General features: G+C 40.1%; 1 protein-coding gene across 1 annotated transcript in view; it reads left to right on the top strand.

Moving 5' to 3' along the window:
• The window catches only part of TRMT2B (tRNA methyltransferase 2 homolog B), a gene marked incomplete at its 5' end in the record, with an annotated part of 85884 nt that overhangs the window by 20973 nt on the left and 40036 nt on the right, over positions 1-24875 (top strand). The window contains 7 exon segments of the mRNA XM_079910990.1: positions 178-272; positions 537-751; positions 922-956; positions 960-1023; positions 2390-2510; positions 2720-2839; positions 12495-12777. Of these exon segments, the coding sequence (XP_079767116.1) occupies positions 178-272; positions 537-751; positions 922-956; positions 960-1023; positions 2390-2510; positions 2720-2839; positions 12495-12621 (777 nt within the window). The 3' untranslated portion in view covers positions 12622-12777.

Raw genomic sequence — 24875 nt, 5'->3', positions numbered from 1 at the left:
AAATAGCTTTTTTTTTTTTTTGGTCCTACAGAACATTGCTTTAAGTGTTATCTATAATAGGATTTGAGTAATGTGCCTTCTTGTCTGACTACTGCAGGGCTGATTACCATAGAGCTTGGAGAGAAAATTTGTCAGAGGTGGGTTTTTGCTTGACTCCTGATTTTGTGGTCTGGGCAGGAGGAGCTCTGTGTTCAGAAGGAGACTGTAAAGAAGTTTTTCACCAAAGGGCCAGGAGCAGTCTGTGACTTGACATCACTTTACTTCCAGGAAAGGTAAACCTGGGACAGCCCAACAGCAAGCCGCAGTCTGATGGCTTGCCATAGTCTGGGTTGTGGATTACTGAGGCAGCGCCGCTGATGACCAAGTGTTTGCATGTACCTCCATCCCCTGAGAGGGAAACTCCTCCAGAGCTCTCAGGGCCATGCCATGGAGGCTTTGTCTCCTAGCTGAGATGCTGGGGCCTCCCTCTCCAACCAACCACTAGAGATAGGTTGGTCTGCCATTCCAAGGTGCTTTCTTCTTTTATTCTTTTCTAGCACTACGACCCGTTGCAGCCATCAGCAGTCCCCCTACCAGCTCCTGTTTGGGGAACCCCACATCTTTGAAGATCTCCTGGGGTTGAAGATCTGCATCTCTCCAGATGCCTTTTTCCAGGTTAACATTGCTGGTGCAGAGATACTGTATCGGACTATGGGGGAGCTGAGTGGAGTGAACTCTAACACCATCCTCCTTGACATCTGCTGTGTAACTGGCAAGTGGCAGCCCAGGGCAGAATCAACATGCAGCTTATCTCCCCAACACCATCCACGCAGCACCCAGGGCCCTTGCAGCCGAGGTGGGGAGGTGGTGATAGTGGTGCAGGCATAACCTCATTGGTAATACCATAAAATACCCTCCTCTTATTCTCTCCTACTTCCCCAGGTGTGATTGGCCTCTCTCTGGCTCAGTATACCTCCTAGGTCCTTGGGATTGAGTTGGTGGAGCAGGCAGTAGAGGATGCCAGGTGGACTGTAGCCTTCAATGGTACACTGCTCACATTCTGGGGAGAAATTAAGAGCTGTAGTTGTTCTGTACTATGGGAACGGTTGTGTGGGAAAGGGCATCTACTGTATCCATGACTGGGGAGGAAGGGAAGGTGTTCTGGAGTGCTCAGAGTTGGATCCTGATGACTTTCTAAAAGAGGTCCCCCTTTTTTTTTCTTTTTTTTAAAAATTGAAGTATAGTTGATTTCAATGTTGTGTTAGTTTCAGGTATACAGCAAAGTGATTCAGTTATATATATATATATACACATATATATATATATATGTATATATATATATTCTTTTCCAAATCATTTTCCCTGGGCTTCCCTGGTGGTGCAGTGGTTGAGAATCCTCCTGCCAATGCAGGGGTCACGAGTTCAGGCCCTGGTCCAGGAGGATCCCACATGCTGCGGAGCAGCTGGATCTGTGCGCCCCAACTGCTGAGCCTGCACTCTAGAGCCCGCGAGCCACAACTACTGAAGCCTGTGCTCCGCAACGGGAGAGGCCACAGCAATGAGAGGCCTGTGCACTGTGGCGAGGAGTGGCCCCCACTCACCACAGCTAGAGGGAGCCCGGGCACAGCAACGGGGACCCAACACAGCCAAAAATAAATAAATTCATTAAAAAAATTATTTTCCCTTATAGGTTATTACAAAATATTGAGTAGAGTTCCCTGTGTTATACAGTAGGTCTTTGTTGGTTACCTATTTTATATATAGTAGTGTGTATATGTTAATTCCAAACTCCTAATTTATCCCTCCCTAATCTTTTTGTTTCTATCTGGAAAAAGCCTAAGGGAAGGAATAAGCCTAGCTGATAGGAAGGGAACTTGGCAAAACTTTGAATAATATAGAAGAGCCTTCTTGACATTAGACTCATGAGGCATCATAACAATACAATAGGTTTCAAACTATTTTTAGCAGTAGGACCTTTTCTTTGAACAAAGTCTTAGGCCAAACTGCAACATAGAAAAAAGATTTTCTTTCCCCTCTACCTCACTTCTAGACAGCTCCTGAGGCTCCATGTGAAAGCCTCCAATATAGCAGAAGGAGCACTTGAGTTATAGTCAAGGTTCTCTTCTTGGTATAGGTCCTTATGTGCTGTGTGAGTCACTAAGTTGTAAAATAACACATCTAGTCTCTCAAGCTGAAAGGCCTACAGAGATATTGCAAGGGAAAGCGCATTGGAAAAAATGAAGCAGCTCCAAAAGCATTTCTTTCATTGTTATGCAGAAGTATGTTAGATCTAAAGGGAAGATGGCAGAGCCCTCCCTGCTTTCTGTACGTTTCTATAAAGCTGAAGCTCCCCACCCCCAACTGCTTGGCTTACATTTTGAGTTATGGCACGTGGGCCTCTCTTTTGCAGGCATCACCAACTGTGAATTCCATACTGGTCGAGCAGAGAAGATTTTGCCACAGCTACTGAAGTCAAAGGAAGATGGGCAGTTAATTGTTGCTGTAGTGAACCCAGCCCGGGCCGGGACTGCGTAAGGATGACTAGATTTCCTGCTACAGAGCTAGTTAGGTATTCCCATGATGTCCACCAGCTTTGGTCTCTCATTTCTATACCATGTTAAGGCTGCTCTCAGTGAGCTGGCTCTGAACCTGCTTCTCCTCTTTTCCTAACCAGTGCTATGTGCCAGCCAGTTGCAAGTTTATGATAACCTGGACCATGATAGTTTAATTATATTAATAGCAATGTGTTTCTTCCTTTAGATTACCAGGTGGTTCAAGCCATTCGAAACTACGGGGCCATCCGCATACTAGTTTTTGTTTCCTGCAAGCCCCATGGTGAAATCACAAGGAACATCATTGAGTGAGTCTTGACTTCGTTTTTAAATTATTTTTCCTGGGCTTCCCTGGTGGCGCAGTGGTTGAGAGTCTGCCTGCCGATGCAGGGAACATGGGTTCGTGCCCCGGTCCGGGAAGATCCTACATGCCACGGAGCGGCTAGGCCCGTGAGCCATGGCCGCTGAGCCTGCGCGTCCGGAACCTGTGCTCCGCAACCGGAGAGGCCACAACAGTGAGAGGCCCGTGTACCGCAAAAAATTAATTAATTAATTTTTCCTGATGGTCAAAGTAATCCTTATTGTTATGCTTATTGTGCAGAATTTGGAAAGTGTACAGAAGTATAAAGAAATAAAAACGTCATTATACTGTCATCAAGAGTCAATTATAGGGCCAGGTCTTGGATGAGGCAAATAAAGCAACCCACATCAGGTACAAAATTTAAGAGGATGCCCCAAATCTTAGTAATCAAGTTGCTTTTTTTTTTTTTTTTTTTTTTTTTTTGCGGTACGCGGGCCTCTCGCTGTTGTGGCCTCTCCCATTGCGGAGCACAGGCTCCAGACGCGCAGGCTCAGCGGCCATGGCTCACGGGCCCAGCCGCTCCACGGCATGTGGGATCTTCCCGGACCAGGGCACAAACCCGTGTCCCCTGCATTGGCAGGCGGACTCTCAATCACTGCGCCACCAGGGAAGCCCCAAGATGCATTTTTAATGCAGTATTTTCAGAAATTAAATTGTCCAAAATACCTGTGAACAAAATATTAAGTTTTTTTAAAAAGTGAGATCCACTCCTGTACTTGGTAAGCCATGCCTCAGTCACCTTACTCTAGTCCTGGCCCTAGTTCCGATAAAACTGTATTTATGAAAGCAGGCAGCCAGCCTGCTGGCCATAATTTTACAATTTGACTTTCCAAATTATTGCATCAAGATATCATTTGTCTTGATTACTGAGTTTTTGGCACCCTCTTAAATTGTGCACCCACGGGGAATGCCTTCTGCTTCACTCCCAGTTCTGGCCCTGCTCAATTATTTTGATTTTTGAAATGTTTTCTTCTTGTAATCTCTCTCTCTTTTTTACATAAATAACACAATTGCTTTGTAATATTGGAACAACATAGGTGGGTATAAAGTACAGATGAGGGAATTCCCTGGCGGTCCAGTGGTTAGGACTCTGCACTTTGACTGCTGAGGACCTGGGTTCAAGCCCTGGTCTTGGAATTAAGATCCCACAAGCTGTGTGGCACAGCCAAAATAAATAAATTAATAAATAAAGTACAGATGAAATACCTAGATGAAGCAAATGAGAATTAAAAGGAAATAAATTGAGCTTTCAAGTCAGTGAGCTAGAAGAACAATAAAGCTAACGAAAACTGAAGGAAGAAATCAATAACATTTTAAAAATCCAGAAATTAATGAACTACAAAGGCAAGGCAGAAACAGAGACACAGAAATAGAGAACAAATGTATGGACACTGATGGGAAGTGGATGGGGGGATGAATTGGGAGAATGGGATTGACATATATACACTAATATTTATAAAATAGATAACTAATAAGAACCTTCTGTATAGCACAGGGAACTCCATTTTGCTGTACAGTAGAAACTAAGACAACATTGTAAAACAACTACACCCCAGTAAAAAAAAAACAAAAACCTATAGACTCAACAAATAAACCAGAAGGTGTTATTGGAAGAAGAAAATAAAATAGATAAGTAAACCTAATCAAGAATATGAAGTCTTAAATGAGAAAAAGGAGCATAACTATAGATATGAAGAAATTTTTAAAAATATAAGAAAGTACTTTGTATAACTCCTTCCTAATACGTTTGGAAACCTAGATGAAATGGGACATTTCCCGGAAGAATGCAAATGGCTAATATTAATTCTAGAAGCTACAGTAAACCTAAACACACCAGTACCCATGGGAAAAAATTGAGAAAGTTGTCAAAGAGCTGCTTCTACCCAAAATAAAATCATGAGGCCTGTATATTTTCACACTTATTTCCTTATCTTTTCCTGCATACTCTTCCAGTTGTCCTTTATTTTTATTTTCATTATACAGTTTAAAAATGTTTTTATATACATATCATGAAGGTGGCACCTCAAATCAATGGGGGAACAAATGAACTATTTAATAGATGATGGTGGACAACTGGGTAGCTAAGGCAAAAAAAAAAAAAAAAAAAAAAAGATTGGATCTACATCTCATGTTGCAGACCAGGATAAATTATAGAAGAGTTAAGAGATTTAAGTGTAAACAGGGGAAATCATAAATGTACCCTAGGAAATCAGAGAATTTTTTTTATAATCTTGGAGTGCAGAAGCCCTTTCTAACTATGAAAATTCAGAAGACATATAATAAAAGGTTGTTAAATTTGGCTACATAAAACAAAACCTCCTTCATTACACCATACACAGAAATGAATTCAAAATGGATTATAGAAGTAAATGTAAGAGCTTGAAACATGGGAGTAAATCTTTGTGAACTTGGGTTAGGCAAAGCCTTCATACATATAACATCAAAGACCCAAGGAACAGCTACAAGAAAGTGTGTGTGTGTGTGTGTGTGTGTGTGTGTGTGTAATTGAACATCATCAAAGTTAAAAAAAACTTTTTGTGCTGCAAATGATACCATCAAGAAAGTGAAAAGATGAAAAGACAACCCACAGAATGGGAGAAAAGATTTGAAAATCATTTACCTGATAAGGGACTGGTATCCAGAAGCCAGACACAAAAGGCCACTTATTCCGTTTATAGGAAAATGTCCAGACTAGGCAAATCTCTAGAGACAGACAGTAGATTTATGGTTGTCTAGGGCTTAGGGTGGGGGGTTTCAGGAGAAATGGGGAGTGACTGCTAAGGGGTTAATGAAAATATTCCAAAATTGATTGTTGTGATAGATGCATAATCCTGTGAATATACTAAAAACCACTGAACTGAATAAGTGGTTGAGCTGTGAATGATATTGCAATAAAACAGTTTTAAAAATCAATAACTTGCATGATAAAAAACACCAAAAGCAAAGAGAGGAAACAATGTACAAACTGGAAAAAAATTTGCAGTTCATATTACAAACTTTTTTCCTTAATTTATTAACAAACTCCTGGAAATCAGTAAGAAAAACAACAGCGCAAAAGAAGAATGAATGCAAGATATAAAAAGAAAACATAAATGTGTATGAACCATGAAAGGATGCTCAGTCTCTTCCATTATAGTGGAAATGCAGATTAAAAGTACCCTGAGATACCACTTTTTGTATCTCAGGTTGGCAAAAGTTCCAAAGTTTGATAATGCACTGTTGGCAATACTATGGGGAAACATGAATTCTAAAAAGTTACTGGTCAGAGTGTAAATTGGCACTATCCCATGGAAGGAAATTTAGCAATATAGATTAAGATCATAAATGTATATATACCTTTTGACCCAGTAATTCCATTCCTGAGGCTTTATCCTACAAATATACTGACACACATGTAAAATGACATGCATTGATTGATTGATTGATTGCAATATTGTAACAGCAAATGATGAGATGTCCTAAAAGTCCATCAGTGAGGAACTAGTTAAATCAAATATGTACATCCATACAATGGAATACCATGCTGCTATAAAAAAGAATGAAGATGTTCTCTGTTTACTGATACGGAAAGATCTCTAAGGTACGTTATTTTCTGTTAACAACTTTATTGAGATATAACTCACATATCATAAAATTCAACCTTAATTAAAATGTACAATTCAAAGGTTTTTGGTACATTCTCAGACTTGTGCAGCCATCACTACTGTCTAATTGTGAACACTTTCATCGCTCCAAAAGAAACCCTGCACTTCTCACCTGTCACTTCCCATTTTTTCCCAACCCCCTGGCCCTAGGCAACCACTAATCGACCTTATGTCTGTATGGATTTGCCTATTCTGCAGAATTCATACAAGTGAAGTTCTTTGCAAATGTGGTCCTTCACATCTGGCTTCTTTCTCTTAGCATGATGTTTGTAAGGTTCGTCTGTGTTGTAGCATGTAGCAGTACTTCATTCCTTTTTGTGGCTGAATAATATTCCATTCTATGGATATATATACCACATTTATTCACTCATCAGTTGATGGACACTTAGGTTGTTTCCACCTTTTGGCTCTTATGAATAATGTTGCTATGAACATTCATGTGCTAGTTTTTGTGGGGACATATGTTTTCATTTCTCTTGGGTAGATACCTAGTAGTGTAATTACTGGGTCGTATGGTACCTATTTTAACCTTTTGAGGAACTGCCAGACTATTTCCAAAGCAGCCTCCCATCTTAAATTCCCTCCAGCGGTATATGAGTGTTCCAATTTCTCTACGTCTTTGTTAACTCTACTGTCGTCTTTTTTATTATACACATCCTAATGGGTGAGAAGTGGTACCTCCTTGTGTTTTTGATTGCATTTCCCCATGGTTAATGATGTTGAACATTTTTTCATATGTTTATTGGCCATTTTTATATATATATATATATATCTTTTTTTTTTTTTTTCGGTACGCGGGCCTCCACTGTTGTGGCCTCTCCCGTTGTGGAGCACAGGCTCCAGATGTGCAGGCTCAGCGGCCATGGCTCACGGGCCCAGCCGCTCCACGGCATGTGGAATCTTCCCGGACCAGGGCACGAACCTGTGTCCCCTGCATCGGTAGGCGGACTCTCAACCACTGCACGACCAGGGAAGCCCTATATATATCTTCTTTGGAGACCTGTCTATTTAGATCTTTTGCCCATTTTTCAGTTGGGTCATCTTTTTATTATTGAGTTTTAAGAATTCTTTTAAAATTCTAGATATAAGTTCCTTATCAGATATATGATTTACAGAAATTTTCTTTTCTGTGGGTTGTCTGTTCACTTTCTTGACATTATCCTTTGAAGCACAAGATTATTTAACTGTGGTGATGTCCAGTCTGTTTTTTCTTTTGTGGCTTGTGATTTTGGTTCTGAATAGAAATAGCAAGGTATGCAGAATTGTTGATATAATGATAGCTATCTTTGTAAAAACGGACAAAAGGTGAAGAGAATATTGATTTGTATTTGCTGTATATGCATACAGAAACTGGTAAGTTTTATAAGAAACTGATTAGTAGAAAAAAATTAAGAAAAAAAAAGAATTTCCCTGGTGGTTCAGTGGTTAAGTCTCTGTGCTTCCACTGCAGAGGGCACCAGTTCGATTCCTGGTCGGGGAACTAAGGTCCTACATACTGCGATGTGTGGCCCAAAAAAACAAAAACAAAAACAAAAAACTGATAATAGTAGTTATCTATGGTGGGGGAAAACTGCAGGGATGGGAGTCAGAGGTGTGGAGAAACTTCACTATATACCTTTATATGTTTCACTTTTGAATAAAATGAAAATATTTATTTTGCAAAACAATAGATTAAAAAATGCAACGATTAAGAGTAAGCCTAGGATTCTGCTAACACTCAGACTGAGTAAAACAATAAACATGGCCTCAGAAAGGCAAGAAAAAGTTACTTTGAAAAGACAGTGTGTGCATATGGTAGGAAAAAAAAAACAGTACATAAGAGTGCATGTGCATGCAGTGAATAATGAGTCTTCTTATTCCTGGCTCCTAGTCCTTCAGATGTCACCACTCTTCCTAGTTTCTTGTGTAGCCTACCAGATATATTCTGTGTGTGTGTGTGTGTACATCGCTCTTTCTTTTGTAAACAGATAGAAACAGACTATAAACACTGTTCTGCTGGACCTAGAGATTATCGTATTAAGTGAAATAAGTCAAAGCCAAAAAAATCATATGATGTCACTTATATGTGGAACCTAAAAAAGTGATATATAAACAAACTTATTTACAAAACAGAAATAGACTCACAGACGTAGAAAACAAACTTATGGTTACCAAAGGGGATAGCGGTGGTGGTGGGGGAGATAAATTAGGAGTTTGGAATTAACGTATACACACTACTGTGTATAAAGTAGGTAAACAACAAGGACCTACTGAATAGCACAGGGAACTATACTCAGTATCTTGTAATAACCTATAATGGAAAAGAATTTTAAAAATATATATATATATGTATAACTAAATCACTTTGCTGTACACCTGAAACTAACACAACATTGTATATGAACTATACTTCAATTTAAAAAATTTTTAAAAACTCACTATTCTGCACCATGCTTGTCACTTAACAGTAGATTTTGGAGATTGTTCTACAATGATGTAGGATCTGCATCAGTACTTAAAGGTCTACTTAATTTTTAAAATAGGCTGTATAGTTTTAACTTACATAAATATATAATTTAACTTGTCCCTTTGAAGGGACATTCATCCTAATGAATTTTGAGGTTGTTTCTACTCTATTGTTACCACAGTGTTGCAGTGAATGTCCTTGTACATATATCTTTGTGTATTTTTGCAATGACTATGTATATGTGATGAATAAGTGTATGTGATAGTATATTTATTAGATAAATCCCTGATGTGGAATTGCTGGGTTAAAGGATATATGCTCTTAACGTTTTCATGTATTTTCTAACAGAGCTCTAGAATCAACTTATCAAAAATATTCTTTTGGGCTTGTGATTGGAATTTATTGATTCCAATTAATTTAAGGAGAATTGAAATCTTTTACAGTATTTTTTCTATACAGGTATGTGACCTATCTCTTCAATTACTCTAGGCTTATGGAATTCTCTAAATATAAACACGTATTTTTTTCCCAATACAGGTCTTTTTTCTTAAGATTAATACAAGATATTGTAAAGTTTTTATTGCTTTTATGACAGGGACCTTTTTCATGATATTTTCTAACTCGTTATTGCTGATTTTGTGTCAAGCTACCTATTCTTTTATTTGTTTTACAGGTTTTCCAGTTGATTCTCTTTCATTTTCTTGGTAGCTGGCCATATGATCACCATATAAAAGCAGTTTTGTCTCTCTCCTTCTAATACTTTTTTTTTCTTATTACATTGGATAAGAAGATGTTCCAGTGTAGGAGTGATAGTGAATATCTTGTCTTGTTCCTTATTTGAATAGGACAGTGCTATTTAAACGACTGAGTGTTAGCCAGGGAAACAAGAACTCATCTGGTTTGTTGGTTTGAGTGTAAATTAGTACAACCTTTTTTAACAAGGTTTAAAAAGGTTTAGTCATACATATCTTAGGGCCTTAAAAACATACAGGCCCTTCAACTCAGCAGTTCTTCTAAATAACTAAAAATGTAAGCAAAGATATAACTATAAGAATATTCATGAAGGGATTTTTTGAAATAGCAAAAGGTTAGAAACAGCTTACATTTCCAATAGCAAGGAATTAGATAAATAAGCTACATTACATTTATTTAATGAAATACCATATAGCCAATAAAAGTGAGGTAACTACATATAGTGGAGAGATGCTCATGATGTGTTATTATGTGAAGAAGCTGTTGTAAAACAGTGTGTATAGTATGTACAGTGTGACTCCACTTTAAGAAACCAATTTAAATGTACATATTTGGAAAGATATATCCTGAAAAGTTAGAAGCATGTATTCTTCTCTGAATGGTGAGTTTATAGGTGAATTTTTGTTCTCATTTTTACTTGACTTCCTGTGATAAGGGAAAAAGTAATTTGCTTAGGAAGTTTTCAGTAGAATAATTCAGTAATATATATATTAATAACCTATTGTGTGTAAATCATACAGAAAAGTATGACTCAGGCCCCTTGCTCCATTCACCATTGAACCCCTACTCTGTGTCACACACTGAGAACACAGAGATGAATAATAAGCAGTTTTTGCCTCATTTCTAGCCTCAAAAAGATTATATACTCCCATGAGGAAGATGGTTTAAAAAACCCAGGTAGTTACATTAAATGTGATAGCTGTGGGAACACAGAGGAAGGGCTTAAATTTTAAGGAATTGTGTTCCTGTAGTTTCTCCTTGGTTTATCAAACTGAATATTTTTTCTTTGAATTTTTGAATTTTATTTTATTTATTTTTTTATACAGCAGGTTCTTATTAGTTATCATTTGCCTTATGTATTGAGGTGCCTCTATGTTGGGTGCGTATATATTTATAATTGTTACATCTTCTTCTTGGATTGATCTCTTGATCATTATGTAGTGTCCTTCCTTGTCTCTTGTAACATTCTTTATTTTAAAGTATTTTATCTGATATGAGTATTGCTACTCCAGCTTTCTTTTGATTTCCATTTGCATGGAATATCTTTTTTCCATCCCCTCACTTTCAGTCTGTATGTGTCCCTAGGTCTGAAGTGGGTCTCTTGTAGACAGCATATATATGGGTCTTGTTTTTGTATCCATTCAGCGAGCCTGTGTCTTTTTTTTTTTTTTTTTTTTTGCGGTACGCGGGCCTCTCACTGTTGTGGCCTCTCCCGTTGCGGAGCACAGGCTCCAGACGCACAGGCTCAGCGGCCATGGCTCACGGGCCTAGCCGCTCTGCGGCATGTGGGATCCTCCCGGACCAGGGCACGAACCCGTGTCCCCTGCATCGGCAGGCGGACTCTCAACCACTGCACCACCAGGGAAGCCCGAGCCTGTGTCTTTTGGTTGGAGCATTTAATCCATTCACATTTAAGGTAATTATAAATATGTAAGTTCCTGTTACCATTTTCTTAATTGTTTTGGGTTTGTTTTTGTAGGTCCTTTTCTTCTCTTGTGTTTCCCGCCTAGAGAAGTTCCTTTAGCATTTGTTGTAGAGCTCGTTTGGTGGTGCTGAATTCTCTTAGCTTTTGCTTGTCTGTAAAGCTTTTGATTTCTCCATCAAATTTGAAGGAGATCCTTGCCAGGTAGAGTAATCTTGGTTGTAGGTTCTTCCCTTTCATCACTTTAAATGTGTCATACCACTCCCTTCTGACTTGTAGAGTTTCTGCTGAGAAATCAGCTGTTAACCTTATGGGAGTTCCCTTGTATGTTATTTGTCGTTTTTCCCTTGTTGCTTTCAATACTTTCTTTGTCTTTAATTTTTGCCAATTTGATTACTATGTGTCTTGGCGTGTTTCTTCTTGGGTTTATCCAGTATGGGACTCTCTGCACTTCCTGGACTTGGGTGGCTATTTCCTTTTCCATATTAGGGAAGTTTTTGACTGTAATCTCTTCAAATATTTTCTCAGGTTCTGTCTCTCTCTCTCTCTTCTCCTTCTGGGACCTGTATAATGCGAATGTTGTTGTGTTTAATGTTGTCCCAGAGGTCTCTTAGGCTGTCTTCATTTCTTTTCATTCTTTATTCTGTTCCACAGCAGTGAATTCCACCATTCTGTCTTCCAGGTTACTTATCCATTCTTCTGCCTCAGTTATTCTGCTATTGATTCCTTCTAGTGTATTTTTCGTTTCAGTTATTGTATTGTTCATCTCTGTTTAGGTGTTTGTTCTTTAATTCTTGTAGGTCTTTGTTAAACATTTCTTGCATCTTCTCCATCTTTGCCTTCATTCTTTTTCCGAGGTCCTGGGTCATCTTCACTATCATTATTCTGAATTCTTTTTCTGGAAGGTTGCCTATCTCCACTTCATTTAGTTGTTTTTCTGGGGGTTTATCTTGTTCCTTCATCTGATACTTAGCCCTCTGCCTTTTCATCTTGTCTATCTTTCTGTGAATGTGGTTTTCATTCCACAGGCTGCAGGATTGTAGTTCTTCTTGCTTCTGCTGTCTGCCCTCTGGTGGATTAGGCTATCTCAAACTGATATTATGATTTCTTTCTACAGGTTGTGCTGTCCTCCAAACTCTGCCAAGAAGCTCCTTGGCGAGCCTTTCGTCCTAAGACAAGCTGTGCCTGTGGATCTGTTCCCCCACACCCCGCACTGTGAGCTGGTGCTTCTCTTCACTCAATAAGCAGCCTCCTACAAGCCTGCAGGTTCTTTTTTAAGGCTGAAGTGTCAGTAACTTCCAGGTCTAGCATATTGCTACATCGCTGACCCTGAGAGCATTACCGAGGAAACCAATCTTTGGACCCTGAGCAGGAAGAATATAGTGGACCTCCTACCTGAGGTAGATTTATAACCTTAGTTTTCACGTTTGCTGCCTCTCTTGCGTGTTTGCCTGGTTGTGACCACTCCTTAGCCCTGGATCTGGACTGTTCCTTCTTTTTGCTGTCAGTCTATCATGGCTCCCTTGATCCTAGTTTACAGTCTGTCTCCTCTGTCTAGCTCTGCCTGTGGTGGAGTGACAACTGAGCTTTTTTCCACATCTGGTCATAATTTCACATTGACTCGGGTTTCTGTATTTGCCTGGAGATTTTACTAGATGTGTTCTGCATTCATGAGGTAGCCAAGGATTAGAACTAGAAACAAGTCTAGCTTTTTTAAAAAGCAGAGTAAGCTATGAAATGATTGCAGAGTGACTGTGTGATCTCAGTAGAGATTCATTACTTTGGGTTTTCTAGGCTTTGAGGCTTCCAGAACAGCTTTTAAAAATGTGGTTTCCCTTAGGAGCAATACCACCAATTAGCTCTCACCTGTGGAGGGAGACGTGGTTGTAGTAGAGACCCTATGGGAAAGGAGAGCTTCAAAGAAGAAACTGAATACCTATAATTGGGCTGTGTAGTATGGGTATTGAAACTGATGTTCTCTAGTCATGATTTCTTCAACTCCGGAGTTGTTCTTGGATACGTGCCCAACAATTAAATTATGTTTTGAATCTTAACAGACTAAGGATGTGTAACTTAGTGAGCACTGTCTGATTTACAAACTGATATCAGGTCAGCTAGTGTTTTTAATTTTTCTCAATCCTAAATACCTCTAGAGAAGCCCCTTTCTCAGAAAAATATGGCTCTTAAAGCTACTATATAAATATCCATATAAAAAATATTAGAAGGAAATAATCTAAAATGACAAAAAAATGTTTATTAATGGTAGTCAGATAAGTTTTATTCCCATTTCCCTATTTTTCATTTTATGTAAATAATATATATTTGTATATTACATACATTATGTTTCCATTTCCCTAGTTTATTTTATATAAATAATATTATTTTTGTAGCTGAAAAACCTTAATGTAAAACATAAATGAAAAGTGACTTTTATTTTCTCCTCCTTTGTTGCCTATATCTGTAAATGGCAATCCCATCTATTAGTTATGTAAACCGGAAGTTGGAGTTATCTTTCTCATTCTCATATCCAACTGCCGACAAGGTGGATTCCACCTGGATATCTTCTAGGTACTCTGAAATCAACATATCTAATGTTGCATGCTTCACATCTTTCCCCCAAACCTGTTCTTGCTCCTATATTTCCAATCTTTTTTTTTTACATCTTTATTGGAGTATAATTGCTTTACAATGCTGTGTTAGTTTCTGCTTTCAAAGTGAATCTGTTATACATATACATATGTCCCCATATCTCTTCCCTCTTGCATCTCCCTCCCTCCCACCCTCCCTATCCCATCCCTCCAGGTGGTCACAAAGCACCGAGCTGATCTCCCTGTGCTATGCGGCTGCTTCCGACTAACTCTATTTTGGTAGTGTATATATGTCCATGCCACTCTCTCACTTTCTCCCAGCTTACCCTTCCCCCTCCCCACATCCTCAAGTCCATTCTATAGTAGGTCTGCATCTTTATTCCATCTTGCCCCTAGGTTCTTCTGACCAGTTTCTTCCTTTTTTTTTTTTTTTTTAGATTCCATATATATGTGTTAGCATACAGTATTTGTCTTTCTCTTTCTGACTTACTTCACTCTGTATGACAGACTCCGATCTACTTGGTCACTCAAGCCAGAAGCCTGGGAATTATATCTGAGTCCTTCTTTTCCCATACCCTCTGCCCACATGCAGTGTATCACCAAGTCTCCATCCCTACAAGTTACCATCATCTCTCACCAGATTATTTACTGAAAGGGCCATGTTCTTAACTTGTGCTGCTGTCTTCATTCTTGCCCCCATCCATTCTGTTCTCTACAGCCACAGTGAGTTTTCTAAAATGCCAGTCTCATTGTGTTTCTCTGGTGCTTGAAATCTGTCTGTTATGGGCTCCTTCTTGCCTTTAAAATTAAGTCTCAGATTCTTCATGAAGCCTCAAAGCCCCTTCATAATCTGGGTAGCCTCATTTTTCTATACACATTGAGTTCCTTTCCTTGAAAAAGATAATTTTTTTCCATTCTGGTCCTTTCTCATTCTGTTTCCTCAGCTGGGAATGTGCTTTTTTCTTTTGGCTAACTCGACTCATTTTTCTATTTTTAACTTAGCTATCCCCTAAGGAATATCTGATGAATAAATATAGGATTAGCTGTAGGTAATCAGCTTCCAGGTAATTCTGTTAGTGTTACACCTTGTAAGTAAGATGATCTTAGAATTATGCTTTCGTCATTTCTATAATGAAAAGTTTTAGGCATACAAGAAAGTTGAAAGAATAATACAATGAACACCAGTATACCCACCGCCAGGATTCAACAAATGTTAACATTTTGCCATATTTGCTTTATCTGTGTGTGTATCTATTCTTTGATAAACCATTTGAAAGTAAGTGGTAGACACCATGGCACTTCACCTTTAAACGTCTCAGCATCCATCTTCTAAGTGTAAGGACATTTTTCTACATAACCATAATACCGTAAGCCCAGCCAAAAAAGAAATTACCAGTACCTCAGTGATCTTTGCTAGTGTTATCCATTATCTAGTACAGTGCTTCCCAACGTGTGGTCTGCAAACTGCTTGATGGTTCAGAGGGAGATAAGGAGCTTGTACCAGAGTGTGTATCAGTGCACCACATCCTTCATTGAGGAAGTTTTCTTACCAAAAATATGTCAGCCAGATTAAATAGTGTGATTAGTGACCTGGTTCATTTACATCTGTGGGCTAGCTGAGTAGTACGGCTCTATATTCAGATTTCCCCAGCTGTCCCCTGAAGTCTTTTATGGCCAGTTCACATGTTGCATTTGAGTGTGGTCTCTCTTTAGTGTCTTTTAATCTAGAACAGTCTCCCCACTTTTTGTTAATCACTGACTTTTAGAGACCAGGTCTGCCCCACTTATGAATCTTTCTGACTGTTGTGTGTGTGCCCAACCATCCTAGTTTTCCTGGGACTCTCCTGGTTTAACACTGATCCTGCATCCTGGACAGTCCTCAGTCCTGGGTAAACCAGGATGGTTTGTTTTCTTATGATGCTGTTTAGCTTTCCCTTCCAGCACCTGAGTTTCCTGTAAACTGGAAGTTGTTAGGTCCAGAGGCTTGATTAGATTCAGTTTTGATAAGTATGCTTCATAAATAATGCTGTGTACTTCATGTAGCATCCCATCCAGTGGTACATAATGGCAGTTGTCCACTCTTAGTAAAGGTGATGGTTAAGGTGGTGGCCCTCAGAACTCTCCATGTAATTTTAATTTTCTCTTCCTAATTAGCAAGAAATCTGGGGTGTTACTTTGGTACCATGTGACTGTCCTGTTCCCCAATAACCTCTCACCTAAAATTTCAGCATCCATCAATTCCTGTTTCCTCACTCAGTAATTTGTTTTTCTAATTTTTAAAATGTATTTCCTGACTTTGTGATTTAATCAGGGGTTGCAAGATGGTGATTTCCTAATTCTATCATCCAGTCTATGTTTCTTAGCTGGCATTCTTCTGTAAAGATGAGCTTTTTCTCATCTATAGGATATGAACCAAAAAGATCATGTAAAGGCCTAATTCTTTTCCCTCGAATACCAATTTTCAGAGCAAGTTGATGTAATAGTTACTTCCAATAGTAGAGAAGTAGTTTTACTTATTGTTTTGGAAGTCACTTAATTCAGTGTTTTTCTTAATGTAAATTCAGTGCTTTACATTCAGTTCAGCATTTTCTTTGTAATGCTCAAATTTTCTCCAGTTTGGCCAGTGGGAGTCCCTTTAGTCCTTTTGACATGCTTCCATGAGTCTTTGAGCACTTCCTTAGATTCTGACAGAAAATTCCTAGGCTCACCATACATTTCTCTGCCCTAGTCCTGGAATCAGCTGTTTCCAAGGAGCCCTGGTTCCTTTTAGTGGAGGATGGATGCTGGATGTTAGAAGCAAAATCTAATAGTACTGGGCTTCCCTGGTGGCGCAGTGGTTGAGAGTCCGCCTGCCGATGCAGGGGACACGGGTTCGTGCCCCGGTCCGGGAAGATCCCACATGCCGCGGAGCGGCTGGGCCCGTGAGCCATGGCCGCTGAGCCTGCGCGTCCGGAGCCTTGCTCCGCAACGGGAGAGGCCACCACAGTGAGAGGCCCGCGTACAGAAAAAATTAAAAAATCTAATAGTACTGTATTCCAATCTGTGAGCTGTAAAACATTACCACAGTGACCAACTGTCCCGATTTACTCTGAATCTGGAACTTTCGGTGCTAAAACCAGGAGCGTCCTAAGCAAACCAGGACAACAAGTTGGTCACCCTAAATTGGTCACATTGTTTTTTTAATTATTATTTTTAATTTTATTGAAGTATAGTTGATTTACAATCCCCATTGTTAATACACAGTAATGATTAAGGAAGAATAGTGGAAATTGGGATTGGGACATCTGGACCAGTAGTAGCTAAAGTAGCTATAAATTCTCAGGAAATTTAAGGGTTTATACTAAATGATCTCTTCCAGCTGTAAAATATCTAGGTCTAGGGCAGTGGATCACAAGCCTCAGTGCACATTTGTATCACCTTTAAAAACGCTGATCCCTGGGCCTCAGACATTACAATTTAATTGGTTTAGGGAGGGGCTCAGACATCAGTATTTTTTAAATGCCCACCAGTGATTCTCATGTGCAGCCAAGGCTGAGAACCAGTGGTCCACGGGGAGCTCTACCTTTCAAAGTGTGGTCCCTGGACCAACAGCATTGGCATCACCTAGGAGCCTGTTAGAAATGCAGACTTTCAGGTTCCACCCTAACTGGATCAGAACCTCTGAGGGTGAGGCCCAGCTATGTGTGTTTTATTTAATGTGCCCTCCAGGTGACTCTGATGCACACTCAAGTTTGAGAACCACTGGTTTAGAGTGACAGTTCTCAGCCTTGGTTGTGTCAACTGAAATAAAAACGCATAACTTGAGAGCTGTGAGTTCAGTTTTATTTGGGGACTTAACTGAGGACTAAAGCCCAGGAGACAGCCTATCAGAGAGCTCTGAGGAACTGCTCCAAAGAGGTAAGGGGGGAGGTCAGCATGTATGTGATTTTGGCGAAGGGGATATGTGCAACCAAGCACACATCCTGGTAGAAGGTTGCTGCTAGTCACGAGGCACAGACATCTTAGCTAATGATTTTAGTGCTTTTCTAAGTATGGGAAGATGCAAGAATCTGGGTTCATAAAAATTTTTCCTGAAAATATTGTAACTGAGGGCTTGTTCTGCCTGTTTTCCCAGAGCAGAGTGCCTCATTCTTGATCTTCGCTCTGCATTCCTTTCAGGGTGTACTGTAGGTAGAACTGGATGGTGGGCAATATTCTTTGTTTTACAGTTGCAACATTAGAATCACCTGGGGACCTTTTTTTTAGCATTTTTAAGCAATTTTTACTTTTAAAAGTATTTTTATTTAAGATATGTATTTTTTAAAATGTTTATTTTATATTGGAGTATAGTTGATTTACAGTGTTATGTTAGTTTCAGGTGTACAGAAAAGTGATTTAGTTATACATATACATATATCCATTCTTTTTCAGATTCTTTTTCAGATTCTTTTCCCATATAGGTTATTACAGAATATTGAGTAGAGTTCCCTGTGCTATACAGTAGGTCCTTTTTGATTATCTAGTTTATACATGGTGGTGTGTATATGTTAATCCCAACCTCCTAGTTTATCCCTCTCCCTCACCTTTTCACCTGGGGACCTTTTTTTTTTTTTTCTGGGGACCTTTTAAAACAGATTCCTGGATGTCATCCCCTCAGAGATTGATTTAATTCACTTTGGGTGTGGCCCTAGCCTCATTATTTTAAAAGCTCCCTAGATGTCTCTAATGTGTAGGTAAGGCTGAGAATCATGGTCTAGGGCTTTTTTCCTCCAAGCCCAGAGTTTGGCTTGGTGAGTAAAAATGCACATGAAGTTGCAGGTAAAAACTAACTAGTTGGATAATACGTAGGTCAAATAGCTTGCTTTTCTGCTTCCTCCTTGTCTACATCCATGCAGGGTCTCTGAGCAGTGGTTTGCAGCCCTTTGCAAAGGTTTTCATCCCTTTAAAGTACTTTATTTCCCATTCTTTCTGCAGTTATTTTGGTGGGTGTGGTAGGGAGTGGGGCTTAGATACCATCAGTTACTAGTGATCCTAGACAAGCCTTAAAAGTTGACCCTCATACATGGCAAGAGAAAAGTGAGCTCATTTTAATATTAAAGTAGGACAGTTGTTCTAAGGGTTTGTCCTCAGCCTGCTTCCCACCTGGCTTCTAGAACTGGCTTCTTCATATTAGGCTCATCTTAGAGTTGCTGAACGTCTGAGTGCAAATTTTGCCTTTGCCCTTATTGCAAGTGTGGAGTTGCACCTACGGCCGTGCTTCTCAGCCTTGGCTGCACATTGAACTCCTCTGGGAGTTCAAAAAATCCTGGTGGTTTGAAAAATCCTTCTCAAAAAATCCTGGTTCCTGGGACTTGAGCACTACCCCCACATCTTCTAATTTAACTGGTCTGGGATGTGGCCCAAGCATCTGGACTTTTTAAAGATGCCCCGAAGATGATTCTAATGTGCAGCCAGGGTTATGATCCTCCGATTAGGGCTGTGGTTCCCAAACTTGTCTGCACATTAAAATCCCCTGGGGTTCTTTTAAAACTTCCAAAACCCAGGCCACACCCCAGATCAATTAAGTCTTCACAGTCTCTGGGGGTGGGACACAGGCATTGGTAATTTTGAAGTTTCCCCAGTGATTCCCATATGCAGCCAGCCTCGAAAACCACAGGGTTAGGGTATTTGATTGTTTGGAGGCTGGGAGAGAGAAGAGAATGATTGTCATTTGCTGAGATTTAAGTCTTCCAGCCCTTCACTTTTAAAATCACGTTGCCAGTTTATAATTTACAGGGTCATCATTGTCATTTTTCTAAGAAATATATTTCAAAATGGAATGCCATATAGTCATGAACCAGTTGAAGCTCCCTTAGAGCTCACCAATTAATGCAAGTGTGAAAAGACAGTTGAAATGGAATATAATTATTGTGTCCCAGACTTTAAAAATTTCCATCAGCTGATTTGATTTCATCATTATATGTATCTGCACATTATAGTTCCCATTGTTTCTCATCAAAGGAGACTAAGTGGCAGGGTGGGGGTGTGTGTGTGCAATGCTGACATCTAGCCCAGAGCCACAAAATGGAGGAACATGTCAGTATCCTCAAGTTCATTCCTAACTGTTAGGGATCCTCAGGGTACACAGAGGGGAAAGGACTTTTCTCTGAGGACCTAAAAAAGGAATTTAAATATATAAAGGTGTTGGGATTCACTGATTGCATTTACTGATCACCTTTACTTGTAACCAATCCAAGGAATACCTAAGGAGAAGAGAGGGCTGTTACTTAGCTCTTTAATGGTCTCTCTCCTCCAACTAGACTGTAAGATTTGAGGGAATAAGGGCTGTTCAGTGTTGTATCTCTGTCTAGCACCCAGCGCAGTGACTGAAATGGAGCAGGTGCTCAGAGCGGCAATATAGCGTACTGGCCAAGACGACCAGCTCTGGAATCAGGCTGACCCAGCCTTGAATTCTGGCTCCATCACTCTATGCTGTGTGACCTTGGGTGAGTTACTTAACCTCTTAAATCCTCTGGAAACAATATTTGTAAAGCACTTTGCAAATTGCCTGGCACATAGTTGGCATGGATTAAGGGGGGAGTTATTCTTGATTATCCGATTATTTGTTGAAGGAATAAATGGATGTTATAGCCTGCTTTCCCTTTCCTCTCAAGATTAACGAGTCAAAATAACCTAATCAATTTGGTTTTTGTAAGATTTCAATACTTAATTTCAGGCAAACAAAACCAAACACACATTGGAAAGAGTACCTTCCCTGTTGGTGTGGGTGTTTCTCAGCATTTATGTTACACTCAAATATTACAGCTTCTAGTAAAAAGTTTCAATACAGTTTGAAGAAAAATGACACATAGGAAACAGATAAGGCCATCCTGCTCATTTTGTCACCCTCATAATATTGGTTGCTAAAATAACCCACTTGTCAAATCCCTTTGTACTACTGTGAGAAGTGCTGATGTAAGACATGTTTTCTGAAAATAACCATGATGAGGTGTTCTGAATTAAGGGCTTTGGTACAGAAGTGATAGAGTTCCCTTCTGGGTAGAATAGCTCAGGATCATAAATTGCCCAGACACCTACTGGCTTACCTGTTCCACCTCCTAAAAGGAAACTTGTTTCTAGGGGTGTTTTTTTTTAACTAAACATTCTATATATAATCACTACATGGGATCCTGGATTGGATCCTGCACAGAAGAAGGACATTAGTGGAAAAACTGGTGAAATATGAATGAAGTCTGTAGTTTAGTAAATAGTTTTTGTTTTTTGTTTTTTGTTTTTTTGCGGTATGCGGGCCTCTCACTGTTGTGGCCTCTCGCATTGCGGAGCACAGGCTCCGGATGCGCAGGCTCAGCGGCCATGGCTCACGGGCCCAGCCGCTCCGCGGCATGTGGGATCTTCCCGGACCGGGGCATGAACCCGTATCCCCTGCATCGGCAAGCGGACTCTCAACCACTGCGCCACCAGGGAAGCCCTGTAGTTTAGTAAATAGTATTGTGCTAACATTAATGTCATAGTTTTGATCAATATACCAGAGTTATATGAGGTGTTAACCTTAGGGGAAGCTGGGTGAAGGGTATCTAGGAACTCTTTGTACTATATTTACAACTCTTCTGTAAATCTAAAATTATTTCAAAATACAAAGTTTTAAAAAATATCTACACATAGTCTTTTAAAAACTAAACATACTGATTGGAAGCTAATTCTAGAAAAACCAAGTCTGGGCAGGTGTTGAAGCCAGGACCCCAGAAAGAGAATAGTGCTCACCCAGACACCCAAATATGTGCTAGATGTTTGGCTAACTCTAAGCACTACCAGTGACAAGGTGACAAGGGGTGGGGTTGGGGGAGAGCATTTAGCAATTCTTTTTCAATAAGGAATTTCTGTCAGCCTATCAAAAAACAGTTCCTTTCTCTCCATATAAGCTAGCTTAGTTCAAAACACAGCAGTCCGACTTCAGAGAGGTCCAAATACATGTTTCCTTAAACTCCCATCTTAGAGTTTGGTGGGCTAGGTGTTTTGAAGGAATTTCTCATTGGAGTGCTAAACCTGGAATGATAACGTGCCCTGATCTTGAGAAGGGGCGTGGGAAGAGGAAGAATCCAGTCATTTTAAAGCACCAGCCTCCTTAGCATTCAGTTCTTCTTTATTCCCTGAATTAAATGATCTGCAGAGTTAACTCCTGTGTCACTTAAAAGACAGGTGCCTCAGTAACCTAGCATGACCAGCATGACAGTTTTAAAAAAGTGTATTATAATAAAAGGTGGTGTGTATGTGGGGGGGGGGGTGGAAACTCAAAGGACTGTGGTGCTCTTCATTTTCTTTGGTTCTTTAGGGATGAACTCTTCGATGTGTGTTTTCCATAGTTGTGATTGGCATGTGTACCTATTTCCTACTTTGCTGTTTTCATGTAACATTATTTCGCATTCTGGTTCCCACCTGCACAGTGTGCATAGTTTGCATCTTTAATGGCCATATAACATTCCATTGTATTGAATAGCAGGATCGTTCTTAGGGCTGGGCTCATTTTTCTGAGCAGATATAAAAGGCCTGCTGTCTCTTAGCATCAGAGGTCTATTTTAGCTCCTGGAAGTGGCGACTGGCAGGAGCGTGGGATTGCGTGGGATTCTTGAGTCATCATAGAACAGCGCAGTTTGAGGCTTTGTTAACATCGTTCTGCCCGGCACCTGACAGCAGAGCCTCCCGGGCTCCCTGAACCTGAGCTGGGCACTTCAGGGGCACCGGAGTGGAAGTACAAGCCCCCTGACTCCCACGACCCTCAGCTGATACTATCTCCCTGCCAACAGCAGGAAGTTCCTCCTGCTTTCTCTCTTGCCTGGGATAACAACTCCACCTGTGTTTCCCACGTAACTTGATATGGAAGAAAAGGCAAGGAGGAGTGGGAGGATGGATTATTATACCTAAAGGAATAAGGCACAGGTCGGGGCGCCATGGCTGCAGTTCTTTCAGGCACACCTGTGAAAATAAAGTGGGATGGGGGATGGTTTCAAGTCCTGGAAAGCTGGGCGATAGAGCTCCTGTTCTCTACACCCCTTCCTGTCAGAAATCCAAGTTTGGCCCATCCAATAAAGGGTTTACAGGGGTGAGTGACAAAGCAGTGAGTCCAGGCTTGAGCGCTACTCCACCCATAGCCAATGGTGTTTTATAGTTAAGGATGCTAATTGGCAAAATTCTCCTGAGTGGTGTTGTGTTCGGTGTATTTGGTTACGTCTTGCCAGTTGCAACTGCCTTGAAAACGAGTGATTTTTAGTAGGATACTGCGAGGGAAGAGTGATATTAGAAACACCACTGGGATGGCCCAGACACTCAAATCTCCATGGGATTTGTGACTAGGTTAGTTATTCCTGGTTTCCATCTCCAACCCTAAATTACCACAGTTCTTCCTTAACCCTTATGGTGTACTGAATCTCTGACCCATGTTCTGCAGATCATACTGGATACCAACCTTACTGATTGGGCAATACACGGTGGGTAGAAACAGTATATGAAGAGTAGTAACAAGATTTCAGGAGTAAAAACCATTCAGAGCAGAGGGACACCTCTACCTATACATATGGAATTCTCTAGTCTGAAAACCCAGACCTGTCTTTCAAGACAAAGTGGACAAGTATCCGGAGCCACATGGGGCTTGTTGAATGATGGGCCAGGGTTATATGTTCAAAGTGTCTCTGACAGGAGCTAGACTTTAAAAATCCTGGAGGAGGGAGGCCAAGACCTTGACAATGAGAGAAACTCCAAGGCAACCGCTTGCCTGAAAGAAAATTTACCCTCAAGGCTCAAGAAACTCTCACTGATCTTGGTTCCTGGGCTGCCACGCTAAGACAGATTTGTAAGACTTCTTTGGCAGGTTTAGGATTCTCAAACCTGGGAATCATTGCTTGGCAGTGGTTATAGTTACCCTAGATCCCTATACTATTTGTATTTTAGAATCTAAGACCTCTCTCTTTGGGTTGTTCTTTGCAGAAAAGAGGATACTTCTCTCAGAAAGGGGGTATAGCTATCTAATGATCTAAGATCCTCCCCTAATCATAATAATAGTAGCTAACATTTCATGAGCTACTTATTATGTGCCAGGCACTCTGCTAAGCATTTTGCTCTGGATTGTCCCCTTTGATTCTCCCAACAAGCCCGTTAGGTACATACTCTTATTCCAGTCTTCACTGGGGGAAATTGCTTGGCCACCCAGCTTGATAAGGGGTTTGGAGTATGGTAACAGCCTGCAGCAACAAAACTATTCACTGAAAAATAAATAAGAATACACTAATGATGAAAAATCTGAAAGAGAAATTAAAGAAACACTCCCATTTACCATTGCAACAAAAAGAATAAAATACCTAGGAATAGACCTACCTAAGGAGAAAAAAGACCTGTATGCAGGAAACTAAGACACTGATGAAAGAAATTAAAGATGATACAAACAGATGGAGGGATATATACCATGTTCTTGGATTGGAAGAATCAACATTGTGAAAATGACTATAGATTCAATGCAATTCCCATCAAACCACCTATGGCATTTTTCACAGAACTAGAACAAAAAAGTTCACAATTTGTATGGAAACACAAAAGACCCCGAATAGCCAAAGCAATCTTGAGAAAGAAAAACGGAGCCAGAGGAATCAGGCTCCTGGACTTAAGACTATACTACAAGCTACAGTAATCAAGACAGTATGGTACTGTCACAAAAACAGAAATATAGATCAATGGAACAGGATAGAAAGCCCAGAGATAAACCCATGCACCTTTGGTCACCTTATCTTTGATAAAGGAGGCTAGAGTATACAGTGGAGAAAAGACAGCCTCTTCAATAAGTGGTGCTGGGAAAACTGGACAGCTACATGTAAAAGAATGAAATTAGAACACTCCCTAACACCATACACAAAAATAAACTCAAAATGGATTAAAGACCTAAATGT

This window comes from Stenella coeruleoalba (assembly GCF_951394435.1).
Source record: "Stenella coeruleoalba genome assembly, chromosome: X".
NCBI classification, from domain to species: domain Eukaryota; kingdom Metazoa; phylum Chordata; class Mammalia; order Artiodactyla; family Delphinidae; genus Stenella; species Stenella coeruleoalba.
The sequence above is the reverse complement of the archived record's forward strand: the minus strand, read 5'-3'. Positions and strand labels throughout refer to the sequence as shown.